The following is a 25380-nucleotide window of genomic DNA, read 5'->3' as shown; positions in this document are numbered from 1 at the left end:
TCTGCTATCTGTAGGCTAAATTCTGGCTTTGAGAACCATAGCTACATTGAGAAGGGCACAAAAACGTAGTGCTTAACCAGAGACTTTTTGTTCACAAAGAGCACAAGCAGGTCTGATGTCTCCAAGGCACCAAGGGAAGAGTGCACATTTGTGGCCAAAAAAAAGAAAGAAAAATTACAGTGTAGACTTCACCCACCATTGGCCTCTAAATACTGACAGATTGCTTGAGGGAAAGAAGGCCTAGTATGCCCTGCTGACTAGTTCACAACTTCTTTGGCATGTTGAACTTCCCTAACGATGCTTCAGGTCCACAAATGTTCCCATTCTGTCTGCCTCCTGCAAGTTCTTGGAAGTTAAAGCAGGAAAATATCCCTTAAAATTTACCCATTAATAGATGATGTTTTTCAGTTCTTTGTCCAATTCCATTTTCAATTTCTCAAGTGCCAGAGCTTTCAACAATCTTTGCAAGATCATTCCACAATTCACCTTCTGGAATTTGTTCTTGGTGTAGTCTCTAGTTTTCTTTTATTTTGACTGGTTTCTTGTAGCTCTTAATCCCTTTGTCTGCCCTTTTTAAGCATTGTAAACTATGGCAACTTTATGGCAATGAGTGGAAGAGTAGTCTGGTGGGGAAGGGACTGAACTCAGGATTCGGGCAATCCAGCTGAGTTACAAACTTACTGTGTGACCTTGTGCAAATTTTATTATTGCTCTATGTATTCATTTCTTCAGTTACGAAATAAGGATAGTACTTTCCTTCTTCCTAGGAAAGTTATGAGTGTTGATTTGTTAATGGTTGCAAGATGCTTCATTATTTTTCATATATAGATTTTTAAAGCAGCACCAAGTTCAATAATAATACTGTAATGTGTGTATTCTTATTTATTCCTGCTCTTTTTCAAAGAATGTCTCAGCACATTCACTTTCTCCTTTATCTCTCTTACTGTTATTGTTTTCCAGATGTTGGAGCATTTTTTGAAGAGGGGATGTGGCTCCGGTACAATTTTCAGGCCCCAGGGATCAATGCAAAGGACTTAGTCAGCCGAACTATGTTGAGCTCTACAGACCTTGATAACACTGCGCCAGACCTCGCCTTGAATAAAGACGCACTCAGTTTCAGCTTCAGTACCACCAAGTCTCCTTGCATCCTCCTGTACATCAGCTCTTACACCCAGGACTACATGGCAGTGCTTGTCAAGCCATCTGGTAAGCAATTGATCTGAGCTTTCTCTGCTGTACTTAAAATTGATTTTTTTAAAGGCACAATAGCCACAGCAAAACCCAGGAGCTAATGAAAAATCTCTCCAGACATATAATTTCAAAACAGGACACATTGGGCTCGATTCTATATTTTATGGCACTAGTTTTACACTGGTGTTACTCTTTTCGACTCAATGGAGTCACATGCAAGTGGTGGAACAGAGTGGAAAGTCAAACCAAGAGGGTGGATTGCGATACTGGCATTAAAACCCAAAGCAGGAGACATTTCAATAAATATAAAATGCAACAGTTAGATTTTAAGATACAGTTGGTGTTTTGAAGTCAGAACCTTGAATAAAAATGTGTGCTATGCAACCTATTATTTTCTGTACTCTTCAATTTTCCTCAGCCCTTCCCACCACCAACAGCCTGATCCAGCTCCCACTGATGTCAATGGCAGTTTTAACACTGGCTTCATTAAAAGTAAGAGTAGGCCTAATGTGAGGAAATAGGAACACTAAGAAATATTGCATTTCAGAAGACATAATTAAAGAAGGCCTGTGATCTAATGGTTAGATCACAGACCTGAGAGATAAGAGCCAGCTCGATCCCTGAATTGCTGTTAGACAGGGATAAATCTGTGTTCCTGTGTTGTTGTGCCTATATCAAATATGAAGGAGTTCTGTGAGCATCAATCACTTTAGGCCTTTGCTGCCTTAGACACCAAACCAGGTCCCATGAGGAGTCACAAAATCCCTGATCAGTGGCTTCAAACCCTGTAGATGTCTAAATTAATTCAGTGCCTACATTTTTGCAGTCAAAGTTTCCTAGGTGCATGCCACTCACCTAAGAGATGCCAGATTTGTGTTTCTATTCCTTCCTCCCTCAGGAGCAGGGGACTTGAAACAGGAGTCTAAAATCACTCAGCTAAAACTTACGGGAACTCCCCCTCACTAAGATGTTAGAAGTTCCTGCTGTCAGGAGAGGATTTGCAGCTGAGAATCCCAAGCAGGGGATGGTACCTATAGAGGAAGGGCTTAGCTTACACCCCGTGGTTTGGCACCTCTCTCACTGGTTAGTTTAGATGAAGTGCCTTCAGGGATCTGTCCTTTTGTTAGTTCCATTCTGAGGCTCCTGTCTCTGCTCGCTCATTTTTCAGGAAACCGAGGTTTCTAATCCAGGCTTTGTGAATCCCAGTGGTTTTCTAGGCTACTAAAAGTTAAGGATGGTGATGATGAGTGTCATCACACCTCAATTCCTTTATAAATTTAGCCCCCTTTTTATAGCACTGTGATATCTGCTGTTGTTATTCCCCTTCCCGCTGCTCCCTTGAAAATGAAGACAGCGAAAGTCAAGAGTTTGATGTTACAGATCCTTAGGTTTATGAGTTACTTTATCCACATGCCAAAGTGTGTCCAGGATCAATCTCAAAACAATGATTACTCAGTGCCACTTATTAGTAAGCAGCCACATTATCAACTCATTCTAAAACGTTTAGTACCGCTTATCATTGTTGGGAAAGGAAGATCACTGTTGGAGGTCAGTGGAATTTCTGAGACAAGGAGAGGTGTATGTGGGCAAAATGGATTTTTTTTTCCAGATTGCTTTTGGATGGCTGCATTATATAGAATTTTAAAATAGCCCTGACTTTTGTGGTTCATTATGAGTCCATCAAAGCTCACATATTCATTTATATCTTTAAAATTAATATAAGCCACAATCCCCCCATTTACAATACAAAGGCAGACAGATGTGCTTTTGCAAAGCCCATTGGCTTCAGGGGGAATATGTGCAGATGCATCCCTCTGACCGCACATTGTAAATTGGGGCCACATTTATCATTTAATTCTAATTTTATAACTCTTACATCAGGAAATAAAGATTTAACCTTTCCATCAGAATAACAACTCAAAAATAAGATTAGAACAATAAACTCAAGTTTTTCAGTAAATGTTGATTGAATTCACACCTAAATTCACTTTTAGGCACCTACACAAGAGTCCTAATTTTCAGAAGTGTTCACCTCATGGCAATGTCAGTTGAAGTCAGTGAAAACTGTTGGTGCTTAGTTCTGAAAATTGGGCCACCTATTTATATGCCTAAACAGAAACTTAGAAATATAGCAGGCTAGAAAATAGCTAAATGGTGTGGAAGAGTAAAATTCTGGCTTTTTGTTAAATAGCACAGAAAGAAAACATTTTGATGCAAAATGGTGCTGCCTGTGGTTTATGGGAGTTGTAATTCAGATGTCTTACTCTCTTCTGTGGGTTGGGCTCCTTGGTCAGACTATATCTCTAAAGATGCACAACTTTTTCCTCAAGTGGTGAGGGGAGGGGAAGCATCAGAGTCCCTGGCCATGCTGCCCCCTGGGAGAAGTTATCTAGCCAGAGAGAATGGAAGTATAAGGTACCCAGACTGCTGCTCCCATGGTATTAGACGAGCATCATTTTGAATCAGAATATTTTGCGGTTTGGCTAAAAGCTGACAACTTTTTGGTGCAAGGCTATTTTGTTTTTTTGTTTAAATATTGGCATTTTCTGCAGAAAATGTTGTTTGGAAAAACCAATTCACCATTGAAAAGTACTACAGTGAAAATCCTGACCACTTCTGCTGAGCAACCAAAGTTGAGGTACCCATTTGTCAAAACTCCTCAGCGTGAAATACTAAATTTGAAATGCTATTTGAAGTTCTCCTTCAAAGTTCTTCAGCTGACCCATAAACAACAACAAAGTGGGATGAGAAGAAAAGCTTTTGTGGTTGTAAATAATGGCAATATTCATCTGTCATGAATAAGCTGTTATTACACAAGTATCATTATTTATTGATAGAAATCTTTATTCTCTATTTCTAATCAAACTACTAATTTGTAATTTCTGTATTTAGCTTTAAAACTTTTATTGCAGCAAGGATAATAATCTCAACAATATATCTTGCTTTACATGATAACTTTTATAAATCATTTTCATCCCAATCCATAATTTCTGACTTGCTTGTTTTTAGTTAGCACTGTTGCCTGTTGCTTTAGCTTTGAGAGGCTGCTCACTGTGGCTACGTCTACATTAGCACGCTACGTCGAAGTAGTCTACTTCGAAGTAAGAACATTGAAATAGGCTACTTCGACGCATATTGTCTACACATCCTCCAGGGCTGATGCAGTCGACATTCAACGTCGAAAGGAGCCGCCCTGGAAGGAAAAGCGGAACGTCCACACACACAGTGTTCCCTGTTGAAATAAGGGACCAGGAAAGCCTGCAGACGGGGTCACAGGCCGGACTAGCCCTTCCGGGGCAACAGCAAGATGCTTCTTTAAAGGGCCCCTCCCAGACACACCCGGCCTGCACAGCACAAGGTCTGCAGAGCGCTAGCCACACTCTCGCATACCAACGCACAGCAGCCATGGACTCCCAGCAGCAGCAGCAGCAGCTGGAAGCCCTCCAGGTGGTCACCCAGGGAGCAAGCGCCCTGCTAGGTGCTGCACGCGAGGCCACCCAGCAGCTCCTGGCAGAGGAGCCCTCCCAGGGGCAGATGGGGATGCCCCTGACCACCAGGCTCCCCTCTTCCTCCCCTGCTGGGTGCTCCATCGCCTCTGCAGCTACCCCACCAGCTCCGAGTGGTGGGAGCAGCTGGTCATGGGGGAATGGGATGACGACCAGTGGCTGCAGAACTTCTGCATGCTCCAACAGACCTTCCTGGAGCTCTGCCAGTGGCTCAACCTCACACTGAGGCACCAGGACACAAGGATGCAGTGCACCCTCCCCATCGAGAACAGGGTCGCAATAGCTATCTGGAAGCTGGCCGCTTCAGACAGCTGCCGCTCCATGGGACACCAGTTCACGGTGGGAACAGCCACAGTCGGGGCCGTCATCATGGAGGTAAGGAGGCCTGGGCATGCATCCACTGGGGGGGCGGGGATGGGGGCCCAGGTGCAGGGCTGGGGAGGGAGGAGTGTGAGGAAGGGAGGGGCTGGGTGTGGGGCTGGGAAGGGAGGGGTGCCAGGGAGGGAGGGGCTGGGCGGGGGGGTACCTGGGGAGGTGCCCAGGAGGGGGTCTGGGGGGAGGGGTCTGGGGCACCCTTCACACCCTCATGGGCGCTTGTGTTCCCTCCCCACAGGTGGTCTGTGCACTCAGTGCCATGCTGCTGCACAGGGTCATCCGAGTCGGGGACCTGGACTCAGCCATAGCTGGATTTGCCTCCATGGGGTTCCCGAACTGCTTTGGGGCCCTGGACAGGATCCACATCCCCATCTGCGCCCCAGACCACAGCGGGGGAAGGTACATCAACTGCACGGGCTACCACTCCGTGGTCCTGCAGGCCATGGTGGACAGCCAAGGCCACTTCCAGGATGTCTATGTGGGCTGGCCCAGCTGCACACACAATGCCCGTGTCTTCTGGAACTTGGGCCTGTGCTGCCAGCTGGAGGCAGGGACCTACATCCCCCAGAGGGAGAGCCCTCTGGGGGACACTACTGTGCCCGCCTGCCTCATGGCGGATGCGGCCTACACCCTCCAGCCCTGGCTCATGCACCCATACACCAGCCACCTCAAAGCCAGCCAGCAGCGGTTCAATGCCTGCCTGAACCACGCCCACCAGATGGTAGAGAGGACCTTCGGCTGCCTGAAAGGCCGCTGGTAGTGCCTTCTTGCCTACCTGGACGTCCACCTCCAGAACATCGCCCAGGTTGTGGGTGCGTGCTGCATCCTCCACAACATTGTTGAGAGCAAGGGGGAGGCCTTCATCCAGGGGTGGGCAGTCAACGCCAGCACGGGCTTCCCCCAGCCAGCCGCCGCACCCGGTCACCAGGCCCACTGCGAGGGGGTACAGGTCTGCAAGGCCCTGTGGGCCCATTTTGATCAGGGAGACCCCTGAGCACCTCCCTGGCCTTCCCCAGAGGGCCCCCCACACACCGCTTGCACTGCCCACTCACCACCCGCACACCACCACCCCCAACAAGCACACATCTCAGGTTCTTTGGAAAATAAAACTGTGGATTATTGAAAACTGGTAATTGTGTTATGTTCACAACAAAAACTGCAACCAATATATGAAGGAGGACAACTATATACAAGGGGAACAACTATACACAAGGGGGACAACTATATACAAATGGGGACCCAGCGGATGGCTCGGCTGTCGGCCCATCAGTCTGGGGTGGGTGTAGAGGGGCGCGACCCCTGGCAGGTATGGGCCACGATTCCCTCCCCCCGACATCCTGGGGCCAGGAGGACCAGCAGGTGGGGCCGGGATGCCTCCACTGGCCAGTTTTCAGCCCCAGTGGGCTCCAATCCTTGGGGACTGGCAGGCGGCATGGCAGGTGGCGCAGTAGGTGGGGTGGCAGGCAGCGAGGCAGGTGGGGCAGCAGACAGCAAGGCAGGGGGCGAGGCAGGTGGGGCGGCAGGGGGGCATCAGGTGGAGTGGCAGGGAGGATGGTAGGGGGGGCAGCAGGGGGTGGGAGCCAGGTGACAGCCTCCCAGATCAACCCGGCTGTGTCTCGGAATACACCCATGAACTCCTGCCACGCCGCCCAACACCAGGTGGACTCCTCCCGGTCGAACCTCAGTCTCTCCTTAGCCACCTCCGTATGCCGCCGGAGAGCCGCCAGGAGCTGGGAGTCCACAGGCGCCATCCCCTGGGTCCGGCAGTAGCATGACCATCCCGCTGGCCTTGGAGGTGTCCCTGGGCGCTGGCGGTGGCTGATCTCCAGTGGGCTCTCGGGGACCATGGAGGGTGCCTGGCTGTCCGGGGCCTCAGATGGTACAGCTGCAGAGAGGGAGAGAGGGAGGGGAAGGCTGTTAGCACTGTGCCCGGGCCTGTGGCCTGTCCCTCCTGCCCCGCTTGGGTGCTGGGTCTCCATCCCCATCGGTGGGTGTGACGTCCCTGTTATCTGTCCCCATTGCATGATCCCCACATCCCTGGGGTTAGGGCACAGTGCTGTCCATGGGTGTGGGTGCTGATGGACACTGATGGCCATGCCACCATCCTGGGACCTTGCTGTGGCTGGGCAGTTGCAGGTTGGGGTCCGCTGAGTGTGTGTGGGGCTCCTGGTCATGGCTGGTGCCCCCACCCTGTGGCCCGGGGTGTGTGCCCTGTGGGGTACATATCTGACCATCCATTGCCACGGTTGGGGGAACCCTTGTGGGCGGATGCCCGTCTGGTGCTCCTGGAGGGGAGGTCTATGAGGAGCCCCCCCTCTTGCTGCTGGACCCCTCCTCTGTCATCCTGAGGGGGGTGGTCCTCAGGCAGGCCCTGGGGTGCAGGGCTGGCCTCCGGGCCAGACTCCAGCTCCGAGGCCTGCTGGGGCTCGTCTGCCATGGTGTCGAGGGTGGCTCGGGGGGGAGGAGGTGTCCTGTGGGACCAGGATGGCCCTGAGCTCCCTGTAATAGGGGCAAGCAGAGGGGGCGGCCCCAGACTGGCTGGCCGAGTCCCAGGCCTGGGCGTAACCCTGCTGCAACTCCTTCATCTTGCTCTGGACGTGATCTGGAGTGCGGGGAGGGTGACCCCGGGCGGCCAGGCCCTCAGCCTGTCAGACAAACGCTTCCACATTCCACCACTTGCTCCCCATTACATGGAGCACCTCCTCCTCGCCCCAGAGCCCCAGCAGGTCCCGGAGCTCAGCCTCCGACCAGGAGGGGCACCGCCTCTTTTTGGCCCCTGTTTGGCTGCCATGGGTGCCCGGGTGCCCTTGGGGGGGGGTGAAGCCCTGGGGGCGTTCTGGGGGCTGGCTGGATGCCATGGCGCTGGTTGAGATGTTCAGGGCCTCTGGAGGGCGTGCAGGGCTAGCATATGCATGTGCTGCTGCCTGCATGCTCTCAGCTTCCTGCCACAGGAAATCTGGGTCCATGGTGCTTTAAGGGCGGCTGCGCACAGGGACCATAGAGCCCCAGAGGGGCTGGACAGAGACTCTCAACCCCTCAGCTGATGGCCACCATGGAGGGCCGCCCCCCTTATTTTGAAGTAGCGGGACGCGGATCGTCTACACACGCCTGACTTCGATGTTGAACGTCGAAGTAGGACGCTATTCCCATCTGCAGATAGGAACAGGGATTTTGAAGTCTTGCTGCCTAACATTGTTTTCAACATCGAAATAGCACACGGCGTGTGCAGACGCAATGCGTGCTATTTCGACGTTGTGCCAGCTACTTCAAAGTAGCCGGCTAGTGAAGACGCACCTTGTATGGTTTATGGTTGTAAACTGGAAACAATTACCATCCCACTAGATTTAAATTATGAGGCACTGACTCTTGCTATTTAAATTCTCCTGCTGCAGAGCTCAACTCCAAGAGCCAGGCCCACTGAGGAAGGAGGCAAAAGCAGGGGTCTTTGAATTTATGCCGTTAGACAGTTCGCAACCCTACCAGATAAACATATGGAAGCCCTGACCATGCAAGAAGAGTACCTACAAGTATCACAGGTTACCGCTCGCTGACCACCAGTGAGCACAGGGTGCAGCACCACCCATCTGTCAGATGGACCACCTTTTTGAGGATGCAGTGTGGGGGGGGCATTGAGCGCTCTGCCCTGGCACCTGGAATTGCTGTCTGCAGGTCTGCCAAGAGTGATATAAATGTGAAAATATGGAGGTCATGGGTGAAAAGTTAAATGAGGAGAGAAAGAAAGCTCTTGGAAATGAAGGTATAAATAGCTAAAAATGCTGTACATTTCTTTCTGTAGGAAGCTTACAGATTCGCTACAACCTTGGAGGCACCAGAGAGCCATATAACATTGACGTAGACCACAGAAACATGGCAAATGGACAGCCTCACAGTGTTAACGTCACACGGAATGAAAGGGACATAGTTCTACAGGTAAATGTACAGCTGAGCCTTTGGATATTGTATTGCCCTCAAAGAGTAATAATAATAGTAACTGGTTTTCCTGTGATACTTTCTGTACAAGATATGAATACAAGTTACAGATATAGCATAACTGGTCCCACATCTACTGAATCCCAGCCTTGTGGATTAGTCATAGGAGTAGCCTTCCTTCCCCTTTTTTCATAACTCAAATATGCCTACCCGTACACTTATAAATATAAATAGATCCACTGAATGGAGCTATAGTTGCTGGAGCTATTCAATAGTATAAATAAAAATAGGTGCATAATTGTGGGGAGGATTTGGAATTTACCTGAGACCATATGATTGAGGGCTTAGGACTCTTGATTACTGTGTTCCAGTCTTAATTCATTTTCTGTGTAATGCTGACAAATACTTTGCCTATCTGTGCCTCAGTTTACTTCTCTGTAGATAAGCACAATGCTACTTGCATACCATGTTTTCGGTACACACCTTTCTTTGTTTAAATATATGCTAATTAGCTAGCTCCACTTTCAGTTTCTGTCGCATACCTGAGTGTATGTGTGGGGAATATCAAATGCTGTGGTATAAAACTTTATTGCTGTGAGTTTCATATAGACTGAGTACTTACAAATGACAAAAATAAAATTGGCATACCATCCCACACAAGTGCCAGTAAAAACTTCATACCAAACCCCAGCTTCATTTACTGAACAAACACCTCATGTTTTTCAGAAAAAAAACGTAGAAATATTTAGGAAGTGTTCAAAAATATTAGGGCACAGTTTTTCATGTTGTTCTGCCTTTAGTACCATGACTCCAGCTATCCAAACCTTAGAAACAGAGAAAATACATTTTAGAAAACGACAAAAACATTTTATTGTTCATAAGAAAGCTAAAAGCAAAAGCTGTATGACCAATAGAAAGGGGGAATTTCTGGGTTTTCTACTGACGTAAATCCAGCTGCTAACATTAATGTGTTGTAAGATACGGGACCTTAATTCTGTCATTAGTGTAGAATTGAATATTTCTTCAGTCTTAGGAAAGTGGAATTTTAGAAGGAAATTCTATATTTGAGTTTGTTGGGGCTTTGGGAATTTTCTGTTGTTGAATTATTGAAATGAAGGCTGTTTGAAAATTGATGGGCTGTGTCTCAAGGGCTGTGTCTACACTAGCCAAAAACTTCGAAATGGCCAGGCAAATGGCCATTTCGAAGTTTACTAATGAAGTGCTGAAATACATATTCAGTGCCTCATTAGCATGCGGGCGGCCGTGGCGTTTCGAAATTGACGCGGCTTGCCGCCGCACGGCTCATTCAAACGGGGCTCCTTTTCGAAAGGACCCCGCCTACTTCGAAGTCCCCTTATTCCCATCTGCTCATAGGAATAAGGGGACTTTGAAGTAGGTGGGGTCCTTTCAAAAAGGAGCCCTGTCTGGACGAGCCGAGTGGCGGCAAGCCGTGTCAATTTCGAAGTGCCGCGGCCAACCGCATGCTAATGAGGCGCTGAATATGTATTTCAGTGCTTCATTAGTAAAGTTCAAAATGGCAATTTGCATGGCCATTTCAAAGTTTTTGGCTAGTGTAGATGTAGCCAAGGAATGCCAGGAAGCTGGGCCATACTTACGGCATCCAAAGAGTTGACTTCCAGTGTTAGGTTAGCTTCTTTATTCACCCCTCTTGGTTCACAATGTGGGGGAACCAGCACAGCAGGCACCATGAATAAAAGATAACAAGATTAGGTCTCCTTGGGAACCAAGCCAAAAGGTCAAGGATGTGAGCTGTCACTGTATTTTCCAGGAGAGGATCAAAATCGACACCTGCCAGTAAAAAAACAGCACAAGGTAGATTGTAGCACCATTTGCCTGAAGCTCACAGTCCAGCATGCATCCATCTCTGATTCTGAGTCTTTTTGGCAGCATGGAGGCAGAACTTCTTCAGAAAGTCATTCATGTTTGTAAAGAGTCACAGCCTCTGCAACTGTCTCGCGTGTATAGACTATTCTCCAGACTGTTTTGGTAGTGTGTTTCCTATTTATCAAACTGCAAACTATAACCAGACAAGGTTTGGATTCAGTTTTCCCTTTGGGCCTTAATTGCTTGTTGTCTGGTGCCTGGAATATGTCCTGAAAAAGTAGGGCTAGTTGTTACAATTTTTTATAGAACTTGATGATGGGATATGAAACGCTCTCCCCTTCTCTGTTTAGAAATGCCAAGACAGCGATGTGTCCCAGCCTTACATTAATTAGCCTACTTCTCGCTTCTCATGCGGTTAATCCAACATTTTTGCAGTATACTACATTGGAGTGAGCAAGCATAAACTACTCGTTTGGGTCCTCACAGGAACCAGATACCTCCAGGCTCGCCCTGATAGGGTAAACGACGTTCAGGCCATGTCAGCAGATGTATGGAACAAACTGGATTAAATAGTTGGAGAACAGATACAAGTGGGGGTTTATTGTTTTGCTGCACCCTGTACTTTAAGCATAAACCAGGAGGCTAAGGAAAGGAGTGGCTCATGATAAGAAAAATTCTATGCTAGCTGTATCACAATGTAGAAAAGGGAAGATTTTATTTTTGGTTCTCTTGTACACCCCAGAAATGGAAAGGCTTTGAGATTTACCTGGTTTCTCCTTGTAAAAGAGACAATTCTAATGTGGACACATACATACTGTAGCAAAGAAGGCATTGTTTTGTGCTTGTAGGCTGCTATAACCTCTGAGGCAGAGCCCACTCCAAGACAGAGGTTTAATATGACCTGCTTTTTCTCAGCATTTGGGGAGATACTTGAACCCAGCATTTCAAACATATACACTCCTCTGTGCTTGAAAACATGGGTGTTAGGGACAAAAGTGACTTCTGAAAGCCCTAAGGCAGTTCACACTATTTGGGTTCTCTTTGGCAGAATACTACAGTGCCAAGAGGATTTATATTTCTTTATATAAATTCTCTTTCTAGCCTGACTAGCAGCTTGTGCTGCTTTTTAAATGAGGCAGCTTGCTTGCCAGGTGCAGTTTCTCAAACTCTCACAGGGCTGCATGGTATGAAAATGTCACAGGAAGGATTAAATTCTCATCAGTGTCCTAACTCCAGTGCATGGAGTTCGTTTTTCTTCTAACAGCAAGTTCGTATTCAAAATACCTGTCTCTCCAACTTATTGTAATAACCCTGTAGAGTACATTCTGTGTCAGAAGTATTTAACTAAACTTCCCTCTGACAATAAATCATTGCCATGTTATGTTCTGTGGAGTTGAGTTTTAGCACCACTCTCTGGGATATCACTTATGAATAAATACAATAAGAGGTTCACTGCTGAGCTCATTGGTACTTCAGCTGATATTATAAAAATAAGCGTGTTGAATACTTAGTAAGCTATGACTTTTTGCCAGTCAGTCAGAACTGAATTAAAGTCTTTGACATACATAAATATAGGCTTCAAAAGAAATGTTTAGTGTGAGTGATTTCACTTGTTGGAATTATGACATTCATCACTAATATAGGCACATCTAAATAAAGTAACAGGAACTCTGTTGAAAGGGTTGTATATTATAGAATTCTTATTCAGTGACTGTGGGTAAATCAAAAGTTATTGCCTCATTAAAATCGTATCATATGTTTGTAATGTCATCCACAGCTCAATAATTCTGTCCATTGTCAACTGTCGGTCTAAGCTTCAAAAAACTGTATTTTTTTTTTAAAAATCATATAAGCAAACATTTGAATTTTTTCCCTCTGCTTTTTTTGAAAATGTGGACAGAACTTAAATTTGCTTATAATAATTCTTGTCTCTCACCTGTATTAAAAATCAGCTACCAGTATCTATGTGACATTTCCAAGACTGAAAAAGTTTACCTGTGGACGAGAAGAAACTAAAATGAGACAAATAGGGAATATATTATCCTAGTAAATGAAATGTCAAGAGTTGGGCTTTAGGTCATGTAAGGCAAGTTTTATTTGTTTTGACTTCATTAAAGGCTCCAATACTTCAGCAAGGTATTTTCCAGATCATAAACATCAGAACAGTCTCCGTATAACATCAAGTTTTTGGTTGTGTAATTGTACTTAGAGTTATTCACACATCAATGAAGCCACTTCTTAAAAAAATAAAAAAGACAAAGGAAAAATCTTCCTGGCCTTAAGGCCTGCTCCAAAATCCACTGAATTCAATAGGGCCATGGGACACTAGCAGGTCCTTTCAAAAAACATTTCAAAAGGAGGAGCTCCTGCAAAAGATCACACGGCGCATCTACACACAAAACGCTTTATTTTTAAAGGAATTTCAAAAGAACATGGCCCACTTTTCGAAACCACGCCTCCCTTCTCATATCAGGAAGAGCACCCCTTTCCGAAAGGTTCTTTTGGAAAAGAACGTATGTAGATGCTCCATGGGCCGCTCTTTCAAAAGAGGGGATCCTCCATGGTGGCAGCTGGCTGAAGTGTGGAAGATGCCCCTGCCAGCACAAGCGGGGCTTTATGGTATCTGCCTCCAGCCATTTTTAAAGACATGGGAATCCAGAAAGTTGAGGGCAACATCGAGGTCCCCAACACAGACAACCCAACAAAGGAGGATGTGGTTTATGGCCCTGATGACCTGCATGGGGTGGAGGAAGAACACACCCATGAGTGTGTGGTGGGGTGCTCCATGCTCAACCCTGAAGGGACTCACTCCCCTGTCCCCTGCAGGGACCCCATGTCCAGGATTCTCCTCCTCTCTCCCCAGGGTGGGTGTGTAACCCAAGCCTGGCTTGCCTCCAGGAGGATGGCCCTGATGGTGGCCTTTCCCACCCCAAACTGACGGCCGACTGAACAGTGGCAGTCCGGGGTGGCCAGCTTCCACAGAGCAATGGCTATTCCCTTCTGCATGGAGAGCACAGGCTCATCCAGGTGTCATGGCTCTGGAGGGCTGGGGCGAGCCAGTGACATAGCTCCAGAAATGTCCACTTGGTCATGAAGAAGTTCTGGAGCCAGCGGTCATCATCCCAGTCGCACAGCACCAGGTGGTCTCACCACGCATTGCTGGTGGGGTAGTCCCACAGGCGCCAGATCACCTGAGGGATGGGACACGGGAGTTGCTCCGTGGGGATGGCCCTCAGAAAAGCAGCTATGTGGGTGGCCCCATGGAGCCACTGGAGGACAGCCACGAGCATTGTTGCCAGCAGGCTGGCCAAGGCCTAAAGGAGCTTCCCATCAGGGAGCTGCTGGGGAGCCATAAGGGTCACTTTGGTGGCTGTGCTGTGTGCTCAAGGTCTGCTGTGCCTCAGGGATGGCCGGCAGCCCTCAGTGTGTGTAGGATAGGGTTGCTTGGGAGGAACCCTTTAAGGGAGTGGCAGGCTGAAGCCCCCAGAAGGGCATGTCTTCCATGTGACCCCCATCTGCATCATTTCCTGGCCTTTTCTTTCGAAAGGGTGCTTGGGATGTGTGGATTCTCCCTTTCGATTGGGTGGGCTGCTCTTTCAAAAGAGCAGATTGCATCTTTGATCTGCTTTTTTGTGTGTTGGCTCATGATTTCAAAAAACAATCTTTCAAACAGTGGTTTTCAAAGGTTCACCTTTCAAATTCACACCGCAGTGCAGACTTAGCCTGGGTGATTTTCTGTTGACCTTATTGGATTTTGGAGCATGCCTTTGTAGAACAGTAAATAAAAAGAATTTCTGGTTTAAGACTAGACTCAAACTTTCTCCCTCCTGCTTCATGCAGTGCCCCAGAAATCAAGATTCTAGATGAGGATAGAAGCCACAACACTGTTCTGTTATGAATATAAGAACAGCCATGCTGAGTTAGACCAAAGGTCCATCTAGCCCGGTAGCCCATCTTCCAACAGTGGCCAATGCCAGATGCCCCAGAGGAAGTGAATAGAACAGGCAATCATTAAGTGATTCCCTTGCCTGTCATCCATTTCCAGCCTCCGACAAATAGAGGTGAGGACACCATTCCTACCTATCCTGGCTAATAACCATTAATGGACCTAGCCTCCATGAGCGTACCTAGTTCTTCTTTGATCCATGTTAAAGTCCTGGTCTTCACCACATCCTCTGGCAAGGAGTTCCCCAGGCCTACTGTGAGCTGCATGAAGAAAAACTTCTTTTTGTTAGTTTTAAACCTACTACTTATTAATTTCATTTGGTGACCCCTTGTTCTTCTGTTATGAAAACAAGTAAATAACTTTTCCTTCTTCACTTTTTCCATACCTGTCATGATTTTATAGACTTCTATCATATGCCCCCCTTAGTCTCCTCTTTTTCTAAGCTGAAAAGTCCCATTCGTTTTAATCTTTCTGCATATGACACCCATTCCAAACCCCTAATCATTGTAGCTGCCATTTTCTGAACCTTTTCCAATGCCAATATATCTTTTTTTTTTTTTTTGAGATAAGGTGACCACATCTTTATGCAGTATTCAAGATGTGGGTATACCATAGATTTATATAGAGGCAATAAGATATTCTCCATCCCTTTCTTAACAATTCTTAATGGCTTCCTGTTCTACTTATTTTTCCTGTTGTGCTACATAAGAGCTATTAAATTTGTTAAAGAAGAAATAAAAACTAGATGTATTTTAATATTAAATAGAATACCACAAAAAAAAAAGTCAGCCAAATGTAATGCTAACAGTTTCCTTATTGGTGTATGTTTGAAGATTCTTAGCAGATCTTCAAACCTCCATGCCTGCTTTTAATAGTATTTCCATGAATATATTCTGTACCCCACGGCTATGTTACCACCCAGCCTAACAAATTTCTACAGGAACACATTTGCCATTCTGTATATTTCATGAAGCTTATATGAACGTAGGCTGAAAGTAATATCAGTGTCTGCTATTAAATCTAACAGTCTCCTGTCTACAGTTTGCAAAATGCACCTATTTTCTAAATTTTCTTTTATTAAAATGTTTCTCTCTTGGTCCTAGATTTTGAAGCTTAAATTTTCCAGGCACATTAAAAAAACAGTTTGCAAGTGGTCTGTACTACTATATTTTTGAAACCATGGAATCTGAAACCTGAAATGGACCTTTCTTTATACCCATCCACACACACTCAAATCTGACTCAGAACAAGTCACTTTTCTTTCAGGCCAAGAGCCAAAACATGTCCTTTTGTATCACTAGAAACCGTGGTTCTAGTCTCACCAAATTGGGGTGTTTGTCTTCTTTTTTCTGTAAAGGTATTGTTTTACCTCTGGAAACCAAACCCTCCCCCCGCCCCCCCACCGGGTATTGCAAAGGATTATGCATAAGTGTCTTCCCTGACATTCCCCATACGGAACATATGGGAGTACCAGGGTCTGTGCCAGTGACACTGACACTCACATTAACCATATACAATTCAAGGATCACTAGCCATTCTCTCATCTTTTGCTGAAGGAAACTTGAAGCAAGAAGGAGAGGATGTACCCAGGGAAACAACATGAAACTATCCTGGAACACACCCTGGTAGTGACAGGACTATCTTACAAGCAGTGATGGATGAATTAGTTCAAACAAAGGGAACATGAGCTGTTCACCAAAAGTTTGAACTGAACTCTTTTGTAGTGAACTTTGTCTGGCTCTGCCTTTCCCAATTTCATCAAAACCAGGATGTAAAAAATCCCTTGAGAAAAACTGACAGTTGAAATCAGAAGTTGAAATCAGGACCTGGAAATTTTGGAAGAAAAAGTCCATTTCACTTGTTCTAGTTTAAATTCTCAATTATGAAGGTATAGATCAGAGTGTGCAACCTTCTTGATATTTGTATAATTGGAACCCTCTGAAGTTCATTCCAAACAAGCCATGTAATGCAGAATAAAATTGGAAAAGTAGTGGGGGGTGGGAGTGGGGTGGCTGTGATGGGAAAGGGGTGGAAATAGTTGTCTTTAAATACACCAAAGTCTTTGCTTGGAGAGAATCAGATCACTCTATTTGAATATCATTAATATATCAAAGATTATTGTGATTATAAATCCCATTGACTTCAGTAGGGCCAGGATTTCACCAGTTCTCATTATCATTAGAGTCGTGCTTAGGAACTTCTTTCAGAGACTGCATATATTTTAAGCTCAGAAAGGGCTATGATAACCTAATGTGACTTCCTGGGGCATAATAGAGGCCATGAATTTCCACCCAGTGAATCTTACATCTTGCCCAATCAAGTATACTTTAGAAAGATTTTCTGTATAGATTTAAAGATGTCAAGTGATAAAGAAAATCCATATCTCTTTGTTATGAGTTCCAGGGGTTCATTAACAGCACTGTTAAAAGCGCGCATCTAATTTCCAGTTTGACATTTGCTGACTTCAACTTCCAGCTATTAGGTTGTCTTATACTTTGCCCCAAGAGCCCTGTGGTATCAAATAGCTTTTCCCTGTGCTAAAATCATATCTCCATCTTCTCTTTGATAGGTTAAAAAGACTGAATTCCTTTAGTCCATCATGATAAAGAATGTTTTCCAGACCATTAATTGTTCGGATAGATTTTTGCTGAGCTTTCTCCTATTCAACATCCTTCTTAAAGTAAGGACAACAGAAATAGATACAAGAGTTGTATTGATCTTACCAATGCAACACAGACATGAAGGCATCCTTTCATTGATTTCTAGAGTTCTACAAATCCACAGATATCCACTTTATATCCATGGTTATCTGCATCCACGGACGTCAGTGAAGATATCTGTGGCTCATTTTTGTGGATATGGATGTGGATACAAATTGGCCGTGTCTCCAAGTGCCACTTCTTCTGGAAGCAGCACGCTAATGAGCTAACTGGAAGATGCTAATAAGATGCAGAAGCAAATTTTCTGTGCCTTATTAGCATATCGACATGTGGTTCAGAGTCTGGCAGAAGCTCTTCTGGACTCCAAAGTGCACGTGGAAATCCATGGTCCATGGGGATCTTCGGGAAGGAAACCCTCCTTCTGGAAGCCCCTTCTTCTCCACAGTTTTATGGCTTCTATTATTTTGGGGAAGGAGGGTTTCCTTCCCGAAGATCCCTGCAGGCCGCACATCTCCACATGCACTTGGGAGTCCAGAACTGCTTCTTCCGGACTCTGAACCATGTGCCAATATGCTAATGAGGCATGGAAAATTTGCATCCTTGCCTCATTAGCATCTTCCAAATAGCTCATTAGCATGCCGCTGCCAGAAGAAGCAGCATGTGGCGATGCAGCAATTTTGTGTCTAGAACCCTGTAAATTTGCAGATATCTGCTTTATATACATGGGGCTGTGCATCTGTGGGTGTCAGTGTGGATATCCATGGATCGTTTTTGTGGCCGCAGATACAATATTATATCTGCTCCGTGGCTTACTGATTTCCTTTACTTACTGGCAGATGCATATAAAATACACACCCTTATCATCCACTTGACTAAGGCTGTGTCTACACGTGCCCCAAACTTCGAAATGGCCATGCAAATGGCCATTTCGAAGTTTACTAATGAAGCGCTGACATGCATATTCAGCGCTTCATTAGCATGCGGGCGGCATCGGCGCTTCGAAATTGACGAGCCTTGCCGCCGCGCGGCGCATCCAGACGGGGCTCCTTTTCGAAAGGACGCCACCTTCTTCGAAGTCCCCTTATTCCCATGAGCTCACGGGAATAAGGGGACTTCGAAGAAGGTGGCGTCCTTTCGAAAAGGAGCCGCGTCTGGACGCGCCGCGCGGCGGCAAGGCTCGTCAATTTCGAAGCGCCGCTGCCGCCCGCATGCTAATGAAGCGCTGAATATGCATTTCCGTGCTTCATTAGTAAACTTCGAAATGGCCATTTGCATGGCCATTTCGAAGTTTGGGGCACGTGTAGACGTAGCCTAACAGTGTTAAAAAATTCTCCAGGATGTAAGTTCTTTTCAGGGTTGGGCCAAACTAGCTGTCTGCTAATGTCAGTATTTCCAGTGGGTTGAAGGAGCCCATTGTTCAGAAGACAAAAATTCACAGCCAGAATTCTTTAACTCCAAATCCTCTAAAAGCTGAATTGAGTGAGGTGTATTTTAATGACCATGCCCTTAGCCATGCTGCGGTCAAAAGCAAAATAAATTTAACCTTTTCTGACAAAACAAAATGAATGTATTTTTTTCAAGCTGTCTCTTTCATTCTATTATTGTGACACTTGGAGGAATGTGGAGTAATTTATCCTTTATTGAATGAATAAATCTTTGCTCAGTTAAGAGTGAAACACTTTCTGCTAAAATCAGTGAACTAACCCCACTCCCTACTCCAAATTGCTTTTCTTATCTATTGCATATGGAATACTAATTCCTTAAAATGACTGTTCTATAGGAAACACCAGCTCAGAGCTATTTTTGAGGGCAGAACATGTTAGCTCACAGTTCAGACATATAGAACAGATGGTGTTCTGTACCAGCGGTAAGAAGGAAATGGTCTTAGCGCAAATGTATTAAGGCTCCATAGAGATACTCATAGCAGGTAAGAGAGAGTGCTTTAAACTAAACTAGTGAGCAGGGTTGCAGGGGAGCCAACTGAAGTCACTCTCAGTGACCTGCACAGAATGGGGCAGACAATGCTCTAAGCCAATGGATAGTCCAAAACAGATTTTCCAAGTCATCGCTAAACAATTTCTATAATACCTAACTAGTGACCCAGAGATCAGCAACACACTTCCTTAAAGCAACCCAGCGTTAGGCTGCCACCCAAACATCCAAGTCAAATATAAAGAGAATCACTCAAAATGTTATTCATCAGATAAGAAAATTCTTCTAATCCCAAAGGATTCGACACATTAGCTCCAGGTTATTGGATATTTCAGACCTTACCTCAAATACATGCTTACAGCCAATGTCTATTAACTAAACTAACATTTATTAGAAAAGAAAAGGGAGTATTGGTTAAAAAGCAGTACCCATACAGATATGAGCATAATTCTTGAGATTACAGGCAGGTCTTCACTGGGGGGCGGGGCGGGGAAGATTGAGCTGCAGTGGTCAATCTTCCAGAGTTCAATTTAGTGCATGTGGTAGGGACATGCTAAATCAAACTCACTGGGTGTCCCCATTAGCACTGCCCTTCTCTAGGAGTAAGAGAAGTCACTGGGCGCTTTTGCAAACTCCAGTGGAGAGGTTTTCCTCCGTTAAGAAACATAAATAACATAGCTGGAGCTGCGTCTCTTAATTCTGCCTTCTCTTTCAGTGTAGACCTGGCCTCAGGTTCATAGCAGAGATGGTAAGTTTAGATTTGCAAAGAATTCTTTCAGAAATGGTCCATAGGTTATAGTCCAATATTTGTATTCAGGGTATTCCTGTTTAGGACTGGGATCTCAATTTTGTGACTCAAAGTTCCCCTGGTGAAGCTTAAGCAGATCTGAGGTGAAAAGAACCAGGACCCAAGGAGGTTTTATACAGTTGCAGGGCTTCTCTTGACAAGTCAGAGTCCCTAGGCTCACGAGAGGCAGTCATAGAGATTTCTGAATAGACCAAGCACTGCCAATAAATAGCTAGACGGATTATCACAAAGCAATTGCCTGTTCCACCATTCTTGGGTGATTTGCTTTACAGTCCAGAGATGTACACAGTGATATTGCTATGTTTACAATTTATCTAAATGTTAATATGTCATTTTTATCTCTGTACCAACAGCTAGACTGACAAATAGTAACTGTTTGTGTGGCCAGCATTAAATAAGATATGAGTTAAACCGTAAATTAGAATTAAGTCTGATTTCTAACAATAAAGGTTTGCATTTCCAAGTCCTAGTCTGTCCAAAGTGGAATAGCTCCAATTACCATTTACATAGTTTTCTAACCTATCCCTAGAAAATTGATTCTGGGTCATTTAGCCAAAAAGCTGCTTAACCCTTTCTGGGCATGCATCACATTTCATATAATTGGTTGAAACTATATGACAGTAGTAGCAACAATGATTTTGCGTGGTCATCCTCCAATCAGAAAACAAAACAGAGCTGCAAATTGTTTCTGAACCCATTCCTTAAGTGAATGTATTTATAAACAGAACTTTCAGTCTGTCAGGGAACAGCAACATTTTAGGCAGAAAGGGAGCAGGTAAAAATGCAGAGCCATTCCTTCCATCCTTAATATATAAAATGGAATTAGAGAGCTCCTCCTGCCACGGGGAGACAGTATTTCTCGTTAGAATAGCCAAAGAATGCTTCCAAAAGTGACACTTGCCAGATAGCTTAAACCCAAATGAATATGTTAGTAAACAAGAGTTATTATCCCTCCCTGCTAAAGGGGGGAATAAAATATTCAGGACCCTTTCCCCATCAGTGGCACATGTATGACTCCTGCTGAACTCAACAGAAAAAAATGAACTCAATGGCCATGTCTACACTAGCCCCAAACTTTGAAATGGCCACGCAAATGGCCATTTTGAAGTTTACTAATGAAGCGCTGAAATGCATATTCAGCGCTTCATTAGCATGCGGGCAGCCGCGGCACTTCGAAATTGAAACGCCTCGCCACCACGCAGCTCATCCCCACAGGGCTCCTTTTCGAAAGGACCCCGCCTACTTCGAAGTCCCCTTATTCCCATCTGCTCATGGTAATAAGGGGACTTCGAAGTAGGCGGGGTCCTTTCGAAAAGGAGCCCCGTCGGGAGGAGCCGTGCAGCGGCGAGGCACATCAACTTCAATGTGCCACGGCCACCCGCATGCTAATGAAGTGCTGAATATGCATTTCAGCGCTTCATTAGTAAACTTCGAAATGGCCATTTGCATGGCCATTTTGAAGTTTGGGGCTAGTGTAGACGTAGCCAATATAATCTTTTCTTATACACTCCGGGACAGAAAACCTTAATGTTTTATTGCTTTTATAAAATCTGAAACTGTAACTATTTTCATGTCTTAGATTTGCTGCTGATGAAGCTGACCAATGTGTTACTGCAGAAAACGCTTTTCTATTTTTCCCTTGCTTGTCAGTCAACTAATAAAGTTTCAAAGCTTTCGACATATTAGAGCAATGGCTTTCAACATTTTTCTCATTTGTGGATCCCTAAAGAATTTCAAATAGAGGCATAGACATTTTGGAAATCCTAGATAAAATCTGTGGACCGCAGGTTCAGCCCACATGTTGAAAACCACTATCTGGAGGTAACAGCAATATTTTGTGGACCCCTTTCACACAGTCTGTGGACTTCTAGAGGTTTGCTAATCATTGGGCAAAAAACACTGTTTTGGAGGAATCTTTATCTCAAAATTACTCCCGCTGCAGTCCAAAAAAGCTTCTTTCATAAAACCCACTGCCTTGAAGCGGACAGGGAGCTGCAGACAGGGGAGTTTAAGAGGAAGCTGGACAGAGGGAGTGTGACAGAGAGGACTATAATGGTTAGGAAGACCCGCAACACCTGTGCCAGCACTACTGCTGTCTCCTCCACTTGTGCCTGTAGCCAGACAGACTGCCTGACCATGGATGTTGCTACCCAGAGCCTGGTGTGGTTCCGCAAGGACTGTGGCTTGCCGTTCCCACTTACTGATATCCAGGCTGAGGGGAATATTCAGTGTGAAAGGTGCCTGCTGGTGGAATCTCTCAGGCGGCAGGTGGGTGAGCTACAGGATGAGGTGGCCAGGTTGAGGAGTATCCGAGTCCATGAGCAGTTCCTGGATAGTATTCAGGTGGAGACTGCGGAGGTAACTGTCCCAGTGCACAGGACGGCTGATAAACCACTGGAGGAGGTGGACCAGGGTGGACACTGGCAGCTGATTACTTCTCGCAGCGGGCAGTGTCCCACCCCTGCTCAGAACCCTCCCACCGTGGTACTGGAAAACCGTTATGCTGTACTCGATACAGGAGACCAAGAATTACCCCGTACAGAAGAGGAGAAGCCTCGTACCCCCAAGGCTGGGAAGTCTACTGCCACCCCTGCAAGAAGGAAACGTAGAGTAGTGGTGGTTGGAGACTCTCTTCTGAGGGGGACGGAGGCGCCCATCTGTTGCCCTGACATTTCCTCTCGGGAGGTGTGCTGCCTGCCAGGGGCCCGTATCCAAGAAGTTACGCAGGCATAGTCGAGGATTATCCGGCCCTCTGACTACTATCCCATGCTTCTCATCCATGTGGGCACTAATGATACTGTGAGGTGTGACGCTGAGCAGGTCAAGAGTGACTTCAGGGCTCTGGGGGCACGGGTCAGGGAGTTTGGGGCACAGGTGGTATTCTCTTCAATCCTGCCTGTCAGAGGTAGGGGCCCAGGCAGAGACAGGTGTATCCTGGAGGTGAATGCTTGGTTGCGTAGATGGTGTCTCCAGGAAGGCTTTGGTTTCTTGACCACGGGATCCTTTTCCGGGAAGGACTGCTAGGCAGAGATGGCGTTCACCTTTCGAGGAGCGGGAAGACCATATTCGGACACAGGCTGGCTAACCTAGTGAGGAGGGCTTTAAACTAGGTTTGACGGGGGCAGGGGAGCAAAGCCTGCAGGTAAGTGGAGAGCATGGATACCTGGGAGATGAACTTGAAATGGGAGGGAGTATGGGCTACGCTGGGAGAGTAAAAAGAGGGCCAGGGCAAAACTGGGAGGCAAGACCAAATCAATGTCTGAGATGCCTATATACAAATGCAAGAAGTATGGGAAATAAACAAGAAGAATTTGAAGTACTAATAAATGAATACAACTATGATATCATTGGCATCACAGAAACTTGGTGGGATAATACTCATGATTGGAAAGTTGGTATTGAAGGGTACAGCCTGCTTAGGAAGGACAGACAGGGAAAGAAGGGAGGAGGTGTTGCCTTGTATATTAAAAATGTACACACTTGGACAGAGGTGGAGATGGACATAGGAGATGGATGGGTTGAAAGTCTCTGGGTTAGACTCAGAGGAGTAAAAAACAAGGATGAGGTCCTACTAGGAGTCCACTACAGGCCCCCTAGCCAGGTGGAAGAGGTGGATGAGGCTTTCTTTAAACAGCTAACAAAATCATCCAGGGCCCAGAATTTGGTGGTGATGGGGGACTTCAACTATCCAGGTATATGTTGGGAAACTAATATGGCAGGGGACAGACTGTCCAATAAATTCTTGGATTGCATTACAGACAATTTTTATTCCGAAAGGTTGAAAAAGCTACCGGGGGGAAGCTGTTCTAGATTTAATTTTAACAAATAGGGAGGAAATTATTGAGAATTTGAAAGTGGAAGGATGCTTGGGTGAAAGTGATCATGAAATCATAGAGTTCACAATTCTAAGGAAAGGTAGAAGAGAAAACAGTACAATAGAGATAATGGATTTCAGGAAGGCAGATTTTGGTAAACTCAGACAACTGGTAGGTAAGGTCCCATGGGAAGCTAAACTGAGGGGAAAAATGGCTGAGGAGAGTTGGCAGTTTTTCAAAGGGACATTATTAAGGGCCCAAAAGCAAGCTATCCCGCTGCGTAGGAAAGATAGAAAACATGGCAAAAGACTGCCTTGGCTTAACCAGGAGATCTTGCATGATCTCAAACTAAAAAAGGAATCGTATAAGAAATGGAAACTAGGACAAATTACAAAGGATGAATATAGGCAAACAACACGAGCATGCAGCAGCAAGATTAGAAAGGCTAAGGCACAAAATGAGCTCAAGCTAGCTACAAGCATGGAGGGAAACAAGAAGGCTTTTTACAACTACATTGGTAACCAGAGGAAGACCAAGGAGAGGGTAGGGCCATTGGTCAGTGACGAGGGAGAAACAGTACCAGGGAGTTTGGAAATGGCAGAGATGTTTAATGATTTCTTTGTTTCGGTCTTCACTGAGAAATCTGAAGGAATGCCTGACATAGAGAATGCTAGTGAAAAAGGGGTAGGTTTAGAAGTTGAAATAAGAAAAGAACAAATTAAAATTTACTTAGAAAAATTAGATGTCTGCAAATCACCAGGGCCTGATGAAATGCATCCTAGAATCCTCAAGGAGCTGATAGAAGAGGTATCTGAGCCTTTAGCAATCATTTTTGGAAAATCATGGGAGACGGGATCAATTCCAGAAGACTGGAAAAGGGCAAATATAGTACCCATTCATAAAAAGTGGAACAAGAATAACCCGGGAAACTACAGGCCAGTCACCTTAACTTCTGTGCCAGGAAAGATAATGGAGCAGGTCATTAAAAAAATCATCTGCAAGCAATTGGAAGGTGGTAAGGTGCTAGGGAACAGCCAGCATGGTTTTGTTAAAAACAGATCATGTCAAACCAATCTAATAGCTTTCTTTGATAGAATAACGAGTCTTGTGGATAAGGGAGAAGCAGTGGATGTGGTATACCTAGACTTCAGTAAAGCATCTGACACGGTCTCACATCATATACTTATTAATAAACTACTCAAATACAACTTAGATGTGGCTACTATAAGGTGGGTGAACAACTGGCTGGATAACCATACCCAGAGAGTAGTTATTAATGGTTTTCAATCCTGCTGGAAAAGTATAACTAGTGGGGTTCCGCAGGGGTCTGTTTTGGGACCGGTTCTGTTCAATATCTTCATTAACGATTTAG

The 25380-nt window shown here is 45.5% G+C and overlaps 1 protein-coding gene across 1 annotated transcript in view; it reads left to right on the top strand.

Moving 5' to 3' along the window:
• CNTNAP2 (contactin associated protein 2) overlaps nt 1–25380 on the top strand; it is a 1212102-nt gene that overhangs the window by 1096350 nt on the left and 90372 nt on the right. The window contains exons 19-20 of the mRNA XM_074985481.1: nt 961–1206; nt 8869–9002. Of these exons, the coding sequence (XP_074841582.1) occupies nt 961–1206; nt 8869–9002 (380 nt within the window). The remainder of the gene's footprint in view (nt 1–960; nt 1207–8868; nt 9003–25380) is intronic.

This window comes from Carettochelys insculpta, chromosome 2 (assembly GCF_033958435.1).
Source record: "Carettochelys insculpta isolate YL-2023 chromosome 2, ASM3395843v1, whole genome shotgun sequence".
NCBI lineage: Eukaryota > Metazoa > Chordata > Testudines > Carettochelyidae > Carettochelys > Carettochelys insculpta.
This window is presented reverse-complemented; position numbering and strand designations above follow the sequence as displayed.